General features: G+C 41.9%; 1 protein-coding gene across 1 annotated transcript; it reads right to left on the reverse strand.

The window, feature by feature from the left end:
- Window positions 1-539: 539 nt before the first annotated feature.
- TOMM5 (translocase of outer mitochondrial membrane 5) lies at window positions 540-9,463 on the reverse strand. Its single transcript, XM_088837985.1, has 2 exons — window positions 9,254-9,463; window positions 540-6,440 (listed from the first exon to the last, which is right to left on the reverse strand). The coding sequence occupies exons 1-2, from the start codon at window positions 9,372-9,374 to the stop codon at window positions 6,406-6,408; spliced, it is 156 nt and encodes a 51-aa protein (XP_088694111.1). The 5' UTR covers window positions 9,375-9,463; the 3' UTR covers window positions 540-6,405.
- Between the last annotated feature and the right edge of the window lie 750 nt (window positions 9,464-10,213).

Raw genomic sequence — 10,213 nt, forward strand, 5'->3', positions numbered from 1 at the left:
ATTCCCTTGCCTGGAAAATCCGCTGCAGTCCATGGGGTCGCTGAGAGTCAGACACGACTGAGCGACTTCACTTTCACTTTTCATTTTCATGCATTGGAGCAGGAAATGGCAACCTACTCCAGTGTTCCTGCCTGGAGAATCCCAGGGACGGCGGAGCCTGGTGGGCTGCCGTCTGTGGGGTCACAGAGTCGGACACGACTGAAGCGACTTAGCAGCAGCAGCAGACAACAGGCAGTGTCTGGAAGCCACTGGTTGCTTTAAAAAATAGATTTCCTAAGCTCTATCCATAGCAGTTCTGATTCAGTAGGTCTTTGTTTAAAAGCTTCTTGTGTGTTTGCAGCCTGCTTTGGAAAAGCCCTCTGCACAAGGTGCCCAACACTGCCAGTGTTCTTTTCCCTATTATACTTGAACCTCTCCTTTGGCAAGAGGCATCTGTGTATGAAAACTGTCCCTAGGATGCATTCTTTGATTCCCAAGTACCTGACACCTAGCATCCACTGACTCTTAAAATTTTATGTGAAAAAAACATCAGTTACCCATAAACATGAAGACATATTTATTGTTAAGAGTCCCTTTTCCTACCAAGAAATGAGTATTACAGATATGCTATTTTACATCTGGAATTGGAAGGAAGGAAATAAGTGATAATCTGAGTCCACAGTATTTAGCAGTTTCTAAATCTAGCAGCATCCCCCCTGCTCCCCCCCAACCCCCGGTTCTTCCTCTGCTATTCACGGTAAACTCAAGAAAGGTCAAAGTACTAACAGTGGTCTAAGTTTGATATGCTTAAGAAAACAGACTGAAAAAAATTTTAAGTGCTTTCTGTCAGATCAGGAATAAATAAGCACCTTGCAACTCAGGGAACAATAAAAAATACAAATTCTTTTTATGGTGATGAACTTCTAAACAGAATGCTTGCGAACAACAGTGAGGGTCTGGTTAGAGGAAAAAGTAGATGTTAAATTAAATGCCCTTCTCTTCAACTTCTTTAACAGCATCATTGTTTCACTAAGCTAACAACAGTATTTTACTAAGAATGATTTTCTCAAGATTTAATAGATTTAAGGTTTAACTTACACTTTTATTTTTATGTTCAGTAAAGAATCCATGTCTTAAACACCTGTGACCAATGAAAACAATGGTTATTACAAAAATTGAAATTCTATAATTGATGTAAGCTGATTAAATTTTATTCAAAAGTATACCGAAAATATATAGATGCTGAATTTTACTAATGATGGTAAGATGAGCAATTCCTGATCATTTCCTGGTTCTAATTTTCATCTAGTACATTTCTAAACATTTTTTTTTGCAATATCTTTATTATTTCAAGTAATTTATATATTGTTTTTCTTCTATCAGCTCAGATAATCAGAGACAATGCAATTTGAATTTGGGGAAGAAGAGCATCACGTACGTTCCCACTGCTGTATCACACCCAGCAGAAGTCTTCATTATGTTTCCACTGTCCCATAAAAAGTAGTCTTCAGTCTCTTGGTATCACAAACAAATGTACACTTAGCTACTTTCTTCCCTCCTAAATAAACATACAAATTGGGGGAGAGTAAGTTATAGTAGGTCAACTGTGGTCCTTGTCAGATGACTATATATACCTTAGCTGTGGAACCAACAAGCTGACCTAATGGAAACAGCTCAAAAGGTCACGTTAGTGATACACATCTCTTTGAAAAACAAAACTAAAGGATTCTGTTTTTCAGAACAGGGACTTTTCTCTCCACTGAAAGGAAAGGAAAGGTATTTTGGGCCAAAAGATCAGATAGGAGAACTAAGAGTCAGTGCAGAATCTCTACTGTAAATCAAGAGGACTGAGGAGTGAAGCCTGGGACACCTCCAGTGTCAGAGGTTAGAGATGAAGAACCAGCAAAAGAATCTGAGGAAGGATGGGTGAGTGGAACAGAAAGAGTAGATAGGAGGAAAATCAAGTAGGCCTGTAAGGTGGTTAAAATAGGAAGGAAGTGTGTTGAATGCTGCTGAAAGGGCAAGACGGGTGAGTTAACCTTGACAAGAGCAGTTTCAAAAGATTGGTGGGGATGCAAACCTAACTGGAATGGGTTCGGGAGATAACAGGAGGAAGGAATGAAAATAGAAACAGCCTTCTTGAAGCATTTAACTGAAAGCAGAGAAATGGGATGGAAGACAGAGGGGTGAGGATTCCAGAGGATATGGTGGATGCTGTGCTGAACCACCCAGATTTCAACTTTGGATGAAGAAACTCGATCTGCCAGCAGCTACGAGGGTTGGCTACAGACACCACACAGCTGCATACCCTAGGAGATGCCTTCAGCTGAAGGAAGCTGCCTGCATACAGTACACCGGTCCAGCAGCCCCTGTGCGGTGGCTAGGCAATACAAGGGCAGAAAGGCCCTGCCCTCTGGCCTTGCTCAGGACTTCTCTGAAGGGCCATCTAACATCAGATACCTGTGGGACTGATTAAAGCTGCTTTTTCAACCAGGGTAACTATTCTGGCTTGCCCAGGACTGAGGTCTCTGTGCTTAACTGGGATAGTCCTGCATGGTTGATCACCCTATTTGCAGCTGCACCACAGTTCAACTTCTCCTCCCACCCAAACTTATTTGACTTGCTCTTGGAAGTGTTTCCCCATCCCCCCAAATACTCCCCCTAAAACCTCCTGTACAAAATCTCAGCATCTCCTCCAGGGGAACAAATTTGCAACAGGGCTTTTTTTAAAAGTCAGAGGAAATCACAGTCCTTTTGAATCCTATAGGGAATGATCCAACAAAAGAAAAGGGAGGGAGAGTTGATGGGTCATGATCGTTGGGTAGCTGATGCAGGTGGGATTGAGGAGTTTGGCCTTAAATAGGAGGGCTTTCCTAACGGAAACTTCCTGACCTAGGTATCAAACCTGTGTATCCTGCATCTCTGTCTGGAGAAACCCATAGACAGAGGAGCCTGATGGGCTACAGTCCATGGGGTCGCAAAGAGGTGGACGCCACTCAGCGACTAACACTTTGACTTTCCTGATGGGAGGGAGGTGCAGGTACTGTGGGTGGGTCATCGCGGGGTTAAGTTTATGGGAGCTTTCCTTCGGATGCTGCTATTTTCTCGGGGAAAGCAGAAGCAACACTGTCACCTGAGCTTGAAGATAAGGGGAGATCCTAGAGGTCTGAGAAGGTGTGACATAGACATGTGGACTAGAACGAACTAAGGAAATGCAGTGGTTCTACAGGACCCAGTTGAGGTCCAACAGTCATTATTTTCCAGGTAGAACCTGTCAGGGTGTTTGTTTCTTTCTAGACACTTCAGCTGCAGAGAGTAGGATTTTTACCAGGATGGGGTTTTGCCAGAAAAGTACAATGACGCTAGAGGGAGGGGGGAGATTTGAAGGTGTATGCAGAATGATTACAACACTGGCTAGTGGAGTGAGCGGTGGCATGAAGGTGGTGAAGCACAGAGATGAGGTGGCAGGATAAACATTATGAGAGGGTCCAGTGGGGCTGAGCTATTTCTATTGGAGGAAAGAAATCAAATCTAAATCTAGGCCATGGCTGTGGGGCTGAGTGATTAAGGAAGGCTGGGGTCTGAAAATGACTTTCCTGAGAAAGCAGATCTTGGCAGGAGGAAACTTTCAACTTTTCCCCACCAAATCTAAACCTTTATTAAAGTAGTAGACAGAATGCCCCCACCCCAAAATGACTATTGTCCTTACCTCCAAACCTGTTAATATGTATCTCATATGGCAAGAGGGGGTTTGGAGATGTGATTAGGGATTCAAGGAAGATTCCCTAATTTGTAGTTTAAGCAGCTATGTTGATGGAGCCATTTATTGAATTTAAGCAAAAAATTTCAAGTGAAAAGTAATGGGTCCAGTTTTGGACCTGCCAAGCTGAAAATACCTGAGATGGAGATGCTAGGTGGGCAGATGGACAGCCAAACATGGCCAACGTTTCAACTTGAAATAAACATTGGGACTTTCTTCTAGATAGATGGTAATTAAAGCCATGGTCACAGCTAAGGAAGTTTAAAAAGAAAAGATAATCCAGGACCAGAAAGTACTTCAAGCCTGATTAGTGAATAATAAAATTCTGCCAAAGATGGTGGAACAGATAAGGGATTTACCCTAGATCTGAAGAGGATGAGGCCACAGTAACAGGAAATGAGGAAGGAGTGGTATAAACGTATTGGTTTGCTGTTGCAATAAATTACTCAAACTTATAACAACACAAATTACCTTATGATTGTGAAAGTCAGAAGTTTCAAACAGGTCTTGAGGGGTTAAAGTCAAGGTGTCTGCAGACCTGCGGTCCTTCTGGAGGTTCTAGGGGAAAACCTGTGCCCCACCCTTCCCAGCTTCTGGAACACAGAGGCGGCCCACATTCCTTGGCATGTGGCCATATCATTCCAACCTCTGCTTCTGTTGTAACATCTTCTCTGACTCCACTTTCTTTCTCCCTCTTATAAAACCCATGTGATTACACTGGGTCCACCCAGATAATCTAAGATACTCCCTGCACCTCCAGTCTTCCCTGAATTTTTTCTTTCCCCTACACTATATTCCTCTGAATCAACATGTACTGGTCTGCTCATTCCATCCTCTTTGACCTTCCCTTCAAATCTAGGCCCCACATTGCATCTAGGTTTAAGTAAGCAATTTTGAACAACTCTTGATCAATATGATTTGAACACCTTAATCAATTCCTACCTGGCTCCCCGTTCTCTACCCTTTCCCCATAAGATAACTGTAGTTATTCCTTCAAATCTGAACCAGCAACAAGGTGAGGTCCTTCAGATGTCCATTTGTGTAGCATCCTTCGATGAATTATAGACCCCAAAATGGCAGTGCCATGATTGTCCATTCCCAGCTTCTAGCACAAGAGCATAGCATATAATATGATAAATGAGTTATTAATCTCTGGGACTTTTGTCCATGGAATTCTCCAGGCAAGAATACTGGAGTGGTTGCCATTCCCTTCTCCAGGGGATCTTCCTGACCCAGGGATCAAACCCAGGTCTCCTATGTTGCAGGCAGCTTCTTTACCATCTGAGCCACCAGGGAAGCCCTTAAAAAGCCAGACTTTATGTTGAATCATCTTCCTTATAAATATTTGCAAGAGAACAAGCATCTCACTTTAAAATAATAAAACAGTTCTGTTAAGTTGGAGGTTGTTTCACCCTTTGCCAGATTCTGCCCTGTGCTTTAGAGCAGGTGTCCCATAAGCCAAATTCAGCTTGCCGTAAATAAGCCCTTTTTCCTGGAAAGACTTAAGACAAAACAGCTCCCCTCATGACACTGAACACCGAGCAGTTTAAATACATGGGAAAAAGTTTAGCTGATTTAGCGTGATAAGAAAACTAAGCCTAGGAAAATAAAAAGGATATGCAGGAAAAGGCAACAGCAAACAGTGTTTGGAGTCCTAATGAAATCAATCTAATGAAAATCATACTAATAAGTACACAGAAAGGAAGCAGAAATGAGATGTGTGAGAGACAGAGGTGAGGACAGGAAAGAGACATAATCCTCACATGCAGAAGTCAGCAGGCAACGTCTAAAACAGAAAAATCATAAAGTAACAACATAATCGTTATTTACAGACAGAAAGGTAAACTTAGTGTAATTCTTGAAAAAGAGGTGGATGTCATGGTATCTGGGAGGAAAGTTAAGGACTCTCCCCTTCTCCCAACAAACCTGGAGAATTGCCTGACTTAAAAAATACAGCATTTTCCCCTTTGGTGGTATTACATATTCTCAGCCTCAAGCAGTAATGCTGCCTTTCATAAAGACTGCTTAAGAATAGAACCATGTTGTTTTATCAGGACGAGCAAATTCTCCAGTCCCAAACTGGAGGAACTCAATTTAATGTGGTCTGTAATAGTCTCAGTGTTACAGTAGTCTCACCAGGGATTGTTTGCAGCAAAAATGTGGGTTAAGAAAGATAAAAGCCCTATTTTTCTTATTAAAAATATAGACTAATAGTCCCATGCTTAAATGACATGTTTGTGTGCTGGCTTCCATAAAACATAACTAATGGAGAGGAATTCTTCAACAAATATACTCCAAACAGAAGTAAGGAAGTACACAGAAATGACTCACAAGACAGGGCCATTGCAGACATAATTCCCTTATAATTCATACTTGCTGGAAAATGGAGTTTGACATCATGATGTAAAATTACACCAACATTCATCGAGGCTGATATCACAGGTATAAGGGAATACTATGACCGTAAAATGCCTCTTCATACTTGCCAAAGAGTTTTAGCTATAAAGGTCAGTTACCGGAGCCAAAATTGTCCTTAACAAGTAGAATTTTTATGTCCATTCAATCGAAGAGTCTCTTACATCTTTCTGGGCCTATTCATTTGCAGATAGGAGAAGAAACTGTAACCGGGTTCTTCATACCATGCATTCACACGTGACACCCACTCTTCATATGCTGTCCAATTTCTTTAAGATAAAAGGAGCTGAAAGGAAAATAAACCCAGAATTTGTTTTCAGATCCAGATCATCACAAGTTACATTATGGAATCACAGGGCTGGGAGATAAACTTTACAGTTCAACACATTTTTCAAACAAATGATGGTTAAGCCTTGGCCTGTGCGCCCAGCAAAAGCGAATTGCTGTCTTTCAAGGGAGCCCACCCCACTGTCATGCATCTACAACTATTATAAAGTTCACTCTTACACTATATAAAATATTTTCTTCACATAGTTCTCCTCTTAGGACATAAAGAAGAAATCTAATCCTCCTTCAAATGACAAGTTTTTACTTTGTGATGTAACTGTCAAAGGAACAAAACTCTGGAAGAAACAAAATGGCATTTCTCACTTAAAAAAAAAACGCATTCGAAAGGCAGAGAGTGGAGGAAAACTGAAGTAGGGATCCAGAAAGCTAGATACATATTTCAGTTCCCCCACTGATTAGTCATTTATTATTTGTGTGCTTCAGTTCACATCTGATACAGTCCTATTTCAGTTATTATGAGTAGGGTGGTGTAGCAATGTCTAGCAAACAAGGAAGTGCTGTCACAGGGATCTAAAGAAGTGATATTATTGTCTTGTTGTTGTAACAGTACTGTGGCCAAAATAAGCATGGGAAAAGATGCTCAGCATCATTAATCATTAGAGAAATGCAAAACAAAACTATAGTGAGATATCACTTCACACCCACGAGGATGGCAACTGTCAAAAAACTTGGCAAGGATGTGGAAAAATGGTACTCTTGTTCCTTGTTGCTGAGAGTGTAAAAATGGTATTGCTGCTATGGAACACAGTACTGCTGCTGCTGCTGCTAAGTCGCTTCAGTCGTGTCCGACTCAGTGGTTCCTAAAAAAAAAAAAAAAAAAAGGGGGGGGTGCTGCCAGCAGCTGGGAGGAGCAGGAAATGGGGAATTACTGTTTAACAGCTATAGGCTCAGTTTTACAAAAGAAAAAGTGTTCTGCAGATGGTGGTGATGATTACACAATCACAATATTATTAATGTATTTAATACATTAAAATACTTAAAAAAAACCCTAATTCTTATCAGAAAAAAAGTTAACAGTCATCGAAAGAATAGATAAAGTGTGGTATATCCATACAGTGGTATTTTATTTGGCAATAAAAAGGAAATACTGACACATGCTACAAGATGGACAAACCTAAAACATTATGCTAGACATGGTCACATACTGTATAGTTCCACTTATAAAAAATATATGGAATAGGGAAACCTCTAAAGACAAAAAGTCCCTTAGTGGTTGCCATGGGCTAGGGAAGGGGGAAAATGGGAGATTGACAGCTAATGGGCATGGTGTTTCTTTCAGAAGGGAAGAAAATGCTTTAAAATAGATTGTGGTGATGGCTGCACAACTCTTGACTATACAAAGAACCAATGAACTGTATACTTTAAATGGGTTAAGTGAATAACATGCAAATTATATCTCAATTTAAAAAGTGGTAAGGATCAGTATTTTGTTTTGTTTTTAAACTGATTCATCTCAAATACAAAGGTCATTGAAAAGCAGCAAATGTTTCACTGGCAACTAAGTCAACCAAAAAAGGTAAGAGGAAGAAATTAGTCAAGTTGAGAGTTGCAAGCTGTTGAAGGAGCAAGATGACTTGGTAGTTTCCGTTTTCCAAGGGCTCCCTCTCCTGGGGAAGCAGAGTAACACCACAGACAGTGAAGGACAGAGTAAGAGAGACCCGACCTCAAGAACTCTGGCCTTAGGCCCAACATGAGCCTTACACAAGATGACCGAGGTATGGCCTTCATTTATCTGAATCACCTCTGCCTTTCTATCCATACCTACCAACAATATAGAACAAGGAACAATGAAAAGGAATACTAAACTGGAAATCTAGCAACAGGGGTAATTCACTTCTGAGATTCCTATCAGTAAAACTAGAGCACTGATCTATAAAACTGTGTCTAGCTCCAGTACTGTATGCCTATAATTCTACACTTGGCGTAAGTCCCCTCTGGAAGTGGAGTTATCATTTGCAAAGAGGATATACAGAGACTTAGGCCAAAATCAGGCAATGCAAATAGTTTCTACCAAACGTAAAAATCAAATAAATACTCAGGCATTACCATTAACCCCATTGATCCTTTCTTCTTAAAAAAAAAAAAGAAAAAGTAATTACCTACTTCACCCTCTGTACAAATAAAAGGAACAAAATCTTCTGGATTTCAGAGGTCAGCACTAATGGAAGGAAACTTGGCAGTCAGTTAAGAACTCTGGATTCTAGGTCAAGATCATTCACTGAATCGCTGAATGACCTTGAGCCAGCTATTGCGCCACTCTAGATACCAGTTTTTCTGTTTGCAAAACGAGGGGGTTAGTCCTGGGGATAAAGTTAGTTTTGTTGTTTAGTTTCCAAGTCGTATCCGACTCTTTGCGACCCCATATACTTGAGCTCTGTCCATGAAATTTCCCAGGCAAGAATACTGGAGTGGGTTCCCATTTCCTTCTCCAGGGGATCTTCCCGACCCCAGGGATCGCACCCGCAAACCTCAGGGGCTCTTCCAATTCAATCGTCCTTAAGAAAAGGAGGAGCTGAGCGATTAACCTCGTGGTCCGGATCGCCGCGTGCACTCGGTACTCCCACCCTGAGCCGCCAATCCTAAACCTTGCTCGCCTGCGCCCGCCGCCCTCAACGTGCACAGCTCTTGCTCCTCGCAACTGCTTAGCTCTTGCTCCAAGGCCCCCACAAGGCCGGTGGGGCCAGAGCCGGGTGGGCAGGTGGCGGCGAGCTCCCGGCGAGTCTCGCGGCCACAGCCTGGGAGGGTACTTACTGACTCGCAACAGGGCCACATAGATGAGGAAGTTCCGTATGGAAGAGATCACATCCTCGCGCATCTTCCGTTTCATCTCCTCCGGGTCCAGCTTCGGCGCAAGGCCCTCGATCCGGAACATCACAGCTCTTGCTAACTGCTTCCAGCTGCCACCCTCTCGGATCTTACCCGCAGCCTCCCGGCGCCCGGAATTCGGCCCAACCCCATTTCCTGTTCCCGCCCCTCATTTTTACGCGTGGCGACGAGAGCCTGCGAAGGACAAACTTCCTCCTTAAATTGAGCTGTTCTGAAGGAGGGCGGCCTGAAGAGGGTGCTCGCAGTCTTAGCGACGCAGGAGTTGTGTTCTTCCTGGCCTTTTAACAACCTCTGTCCTGAACCGGGTGCGCGTAGCTGCAGGGAGTCCGTGAGAGTGGGAGGTGTGCATAGGTACCATCATAAATAATAATAGTTAACAGGGAATACTCAGTACAGTGCTACCCCATGAATTTGATGTTATAATCTTCATATCCTAGATGAGAAAACTGAAGCACAGAGATCTTTAAAACAGCTTGCCCAAATTTGTTTTAAAATACTTCGGAGCGGGGCAAGTGTTGGGAAAGAGAGATGAAAGGATATTAGCAAAATACTGAAAATTACTTAAGCTGGTGATAGTGTATCACTTTAGTTAATCCTGGTCTTCTATATTGAATATTTTTGAACTTTTTAGTGATAAAGATGATGAAACTTGCGCAATATTACACAACTGATAAGTTGCTGAGCAGGGTTTTATACCTAGTTAGACTGGTAGGATCCCAGACACAGAGTGTTTAACATTTTCCATATTATTGTTGTCTTCTCATTTCTGGAATTAACCGATCATCAAGTTATAGTATTGGTCCAATACTATATTTTGACAATACTATCAAAGTATAGTATTGGACCAATAATACCTTATATATGAATCAAGTTTATATCTGTTTA

The sequence above is a fragment of the Moschus berezovskii genome, chromosome 7 (assembly GCF_049115385.1).
Source record: "Moschus berezovskii isolate FMDL1 chromosome 7, NW_MosBer_1.0, whole genome shotgun sequence".
Classification (NCBI taxonomy): Eukaryota; Metazoa; Chordata; class Mammalia; order Artiodactyla; family Moschidae; genus Moschus; species Moschus berezovskii.

Coding starts and splice junctions, on each gene's coding strand:
- TOMM5 (XM_088837985.1), bottom strand. CDS start 9,374: ATGTTCCGGATCGAGGGCCTTGCGCCGAAGCTGGACCCGGAGGAGATG. Junction 6,441..9,253: donor TGTGGCCCTGTTGCGAGTCA/GTAAGTACCCTC, acceptor TTTTCCTTTCAG/CTCCTTTTATCTTAAAGAAA.